This window comes from Zingiber officinale, chromosome 5B (genome assembly GCF_018446385.1).
Source record: "Zingiber officinale cultivar Zhangliang chromosome 5B, Zo_v1.1, whole genome shotgun sequence".
Classification (NCBI taxonomy): Eukaryota; Viridiplantae; Streptophyta; class Magnoliopsida; order Zingiberales; family Zingiberaceae; genus Zingiber; species Zingiber officinale.
The window spans coordinates 118276330-118280328 of NC_055995.1; the positions used below are offsets into that span (position 1 = coordinate 118276330).

General features: G+C 35.6%; 1 protein-coding gene across 1 annotated transcript; it reads right to left on the bottom strand.

The window, feature by feature from the left end:
• Nucleotides 1-661: 661 nt before the first annotated feature.
• LOC121985542 (FCS-Like Zinc finger 6-like) lies at nucleotides 662-2049 on the bottom strand. The gene is made up of 2 exons (XM_042539066.1): nucleotides 1595-2049; nucleotides 662-1094 (listed from the first exon to the last, which is right to left on the bottom strand). The coding sequence occupies exons 1-2, from the start codon at nucleotides 1957-1959 to the stop codon at nucleotides 1013-1015; spliced, it is 447 nt and encodes a 148-aa protein (XP_042395000.1). The 5' UTR covers nucleotides 1960-2049; the 3' UTR covers nucleotides 662-1012.
• Between the last annotated feature and the right edge of the window lie 1950 nt (nucleotides 2050-3999).

Here is a 3999-nt window from a genome sequence, read left to right on the forward strand (position 1 = left end):
TATATTTCTGGATATAAAAAAAGAAAAAAAAAATAGAACAATTAAATGAATCAAAAAGAGGTGCTCTTAATAAATTTTTTATTAAAAGATCAAGTTCTAATGAAAATATAGAAAATTTAAATAGGGATAATATAGATGAACTTAAAGAAATACATGATGTTAACAAGGAGTCTAATGAAATTCATGACGTTAATGATGAGTCTAATGAAATTTATGAAGTTAATGATGTTAATGAAATAAAAATTAAGGACCTTTTTTGATCGTTTCGCCCCGGGCCTCCTGATTGTTAGGACCGGGGCTGCCTACCACCGTTCCATTCCCGTTCTCCACTTAATTAATACCTCACTGTGCGCCTTAATTAATCTTTCTGACCAAGTGAACCATCAAGATTATCTTTTTCATTATCATGATAATTTGCTTAGAGTACGTAGTCGAAACACGCCCTTTCATATTCACCAATTAAAAGAGCTTCTAATTTTTTTTTTCTTCTAATACCATTGGTTATGTTTTTGTCTCAGGAAGATATGGTAGAGCAAATAGATCTACAAACGTTTAAACAGTACAATTACTTTGTCTTAAAACTAAACTCGATTAATCTAATTGTTGAATCTATTATCAAGTTGTCATCATGTATGCATGCTTCCGACAGCCACACTGCACATCTAACAACCCCCAATTGATTTTCGGAGAAATTAACATGGCCACCTAAAATAAACCTTGTGATTGAAATCCAAAGGCGTCTCCTAAGTCCTATCATTCGAAAAAGAGAACCATCTTTCAGGGAAAATGGAGGAAGATAATTGATACTTGCTTTCTTTTGAGCACCAAGAAAAAATTGAAAAAGAACAGCAGCATCGAGTCTAAGATTTCTCTTCTTTAGCGCTGATGAATCTGTTATTGATGCTGCCGGAAAATACAGAACCACAGGGCGCCATCCATTTGGTTGCTTTGTAGCATTTGAATCCACAGTCCTCCAGATAAAGATGAAGAAAGCTCGAACACCAGATACTCTTCATGGTTCCTGTGCTGCTGAAGGCACATCCAAGCTCATGTGCTCCTGACGGCATTCCAGGCTGCAAAAAGCAATCTCACCCCTGCAAAAATCAAGAGCAGATTGAGTCCGTTAATCACAAACCTGATGGGATTTGTGTGTTAGAACAGAGAAGAAGATCTTAATTGGACTGGAGAGATTCATTCATGTGTATTACTTATCATAGAGAAGAAGAGATATTGCTCGTATCACTTCAATTGATAGCAGAAGTTGATGAGATCCGAAAGGTCGATTTAACTAACTGTAACATCGATCGATTGTAAAGTTGGACGAACATGGACAGATCACCTGCCAGATTTTCTCCTATGAATCACTAAACCAAAGTCTCAAGGTGATAAAACAAATTGGAAGCTGAAACCGTTCGTGAACTCTATAGTTACGGTAATTTCCTCAATAAGGGGCCGAACAAGACAGAGTGAAGTGTGAGTAACTGGGTAAACCCTAAAAAATCAATCTTTGGTCCAGAAATGATCACATGGGATGAGAGAGCAAACGAAAAAGCCGGGACCTTTCTCGGTGCGAAAGTGGAAGGAGAGGAAGTACCTGTACATGAACGCATCCCGGCCGGGTCCGAGGCGTCGATTGCAGAGACCACATGCCCTCAAGAAGGCCGCGGTCCCAGGGTGGTCGCCGGACAACTCCACAGGATTGCTCCTCTGCACGCCGCCGCGGGGGGAAAGCATGGACCCCACGAACCGAGCCGCGCGCCAGTCCGCCCCAGAGACGTTGACCGCTCGACGCGCCACCTCCGCCGCGCCCCACCGCGGATCCAGAGGCTGGAACCCGATCGATTCGCCCTGATCCAGCGGCTGAGGGGCCTCGACGTCAAAGGAGACTCCGCCATCCGGAAACTCCAGCGAGCTCGTCGTCCGCCGCATCGGAGGCCTCGACCGCTTCCCGAGCAGCATCGTCGTATCTGGAACCGTACCAAGACAGGCAGCGAAGACCTCGGAGATCGCCGAGCGAGCTATAGAGCAGTTCGGATCGCTGAACTGGCTATAGAGAGAGAGAGTAGGAGAGGAGTGGAGTTAAAAAGAGTGGTAAATAGATCTCGACCGTTCGATTTTGATCTGTTCGTGCGAGTTTCCAACCCGTTTTTTTTTAAAAAAATATTATCTGTGTCCATTTTTTAAAATATTTATTAATTTTAGGGGTTAGAAAAGAAAAACTGTAAGCAACTTACAATTTTAATATTTTACATAACTTAATTTATTTAAAAGATCCCTGGTATATCTTGTCTATTTTATATATTAGATTCCAGAAAAATCATAAAATTTCTAAATCATGGAGAGCCAAAGTAAATTATAGTATTGATTTAAAATCCCTCTACAAACTGATTATGGCATAGACAGATCCAGTTCTTGACTGCTACTCTAAATTATTTTTATCTGAAGGTACCATAAAATGAATTGTCAAAGTTCATTATGGCAGCAGAATTATTGTTATGGAAATAAAATATGTTTGGAGATTTAATCGAAATTTTTTGTTTATGTATTTTTATGAAAATAATAATAAAAGATTCTTTTCACTCGAAGGTTGATTGATTGCAACTACTTGTAATTTTGCTATATTTTATTCCACATTATTTATGGCACAAGTCACAGTTTTGTCCAACGCCCCGCCCAACAGATCAATGATTTAAAAGTGTCTTTTCGTAGGAGGCCAATCCCACCGATCCACCGTTGGATCGCAAAATTCAATTTGAAGGTGATATTTTAGAGCAATTAGATTCTATTGGCGCCTTTTTTTTTTATCTTTTTTTTTTTCAAGCTAACTTTCGGATCTCTTCCAATGAATTAGCTCAAAATTATTAGTTCGATAAAAAAAAAAAGCGCCAAAAATTAAGTAGCACCACCAACTTGGATCTATAAATTGGTACTGCAACATACGATATAATTCATGATGATATAAAAACACATTTCCATCTTCAAATTTCATAAACAAGATCAGACATTTCACAATATATATATCTATATATATATATAATCATCTAAATTTTTTTATTTTAAATATTATGAAAGAAATAAGATCACTAAGAAATTTTTTTTTATTAACTTAAATTCATTATAACTCAACCTCTAAATTTTAAAATTTTAAATCCTAAATACATATAATATATTCCATGAATATATAAAATTTTTATATTAAACACTATAATACAAGAGAAAGTCTAAATCATAGAGAAAATCTTATTTACTCAAATTTATTATAATTCAATTTTTAAATTTTTAAATTTTAAATTCTAAAAACATATAATATATCTTAAAATAAAATAAAAAACAATACTGAGTGCAGACGCTGAGATCATATCATGCACGGGTGCCTAGAATAATTTCAAACTTTTCAAATCAAATCCGGATGCTTCCACAACGAAGTTCCTCAGCCTATCAAATTTATATGTATAAAAAAGGATATTGCAATTGTTTTGTGTGCCGTGGCAGTCATTTGTCTCGTTTTCGTATAACTATGTGTGAACAATTAGATGACACGTGGAGGGATATATTTGGACCTCCAATAATTGTCCGTAACAAGTGGAGATGGAGGGTATTGGAGCGTTGCGAGAGAGAGGGGACAAAGACGCAGAGAAGGATTGGAGTCAGTTTTCTCAATTGGACAAATTAACGGGACTGCAATAAGTGAGTGTATATACATATAGGAGTCCTCTGCTATGGACGAAACGTAGCGCGTCAATGTATGCTACAGTGATTTATTATTTTTTAATATATTTTTTAAATTAGTATTTTCTTAAAAATAAAGACTATATCTTATGTTTGAATTTAGAATGTTATTATAATCGAACCGAATTCAAACTTTATTTAATAAATATATTCATGATTCATAAATTTATTTGAGCTTTTATCGAATCTAAATAAATTTAATAAATATAAATTATAAATTTAAATATTCATTAAAAATTAAATTATATAATTAAGATAAAATTATAATAT

Bases quoted from the DNA above. Each gene is read 5' to 3' on its own strand.
- LOC121985542 (XM_042539066.1), bottom strand. From the start codon at position 1,959: ATGCTGCTCGGGAAGCGGTCGAGGCCTCCGATGCGGCGGACGACGAGC. The intron at 1,095-1,594 runs GTACTTCCTCTC...TGATTTTTGCAG, and splicing joins CGGGATGCGTTCATGTACAG to GGGTGAGATTGCTTTTTGCA.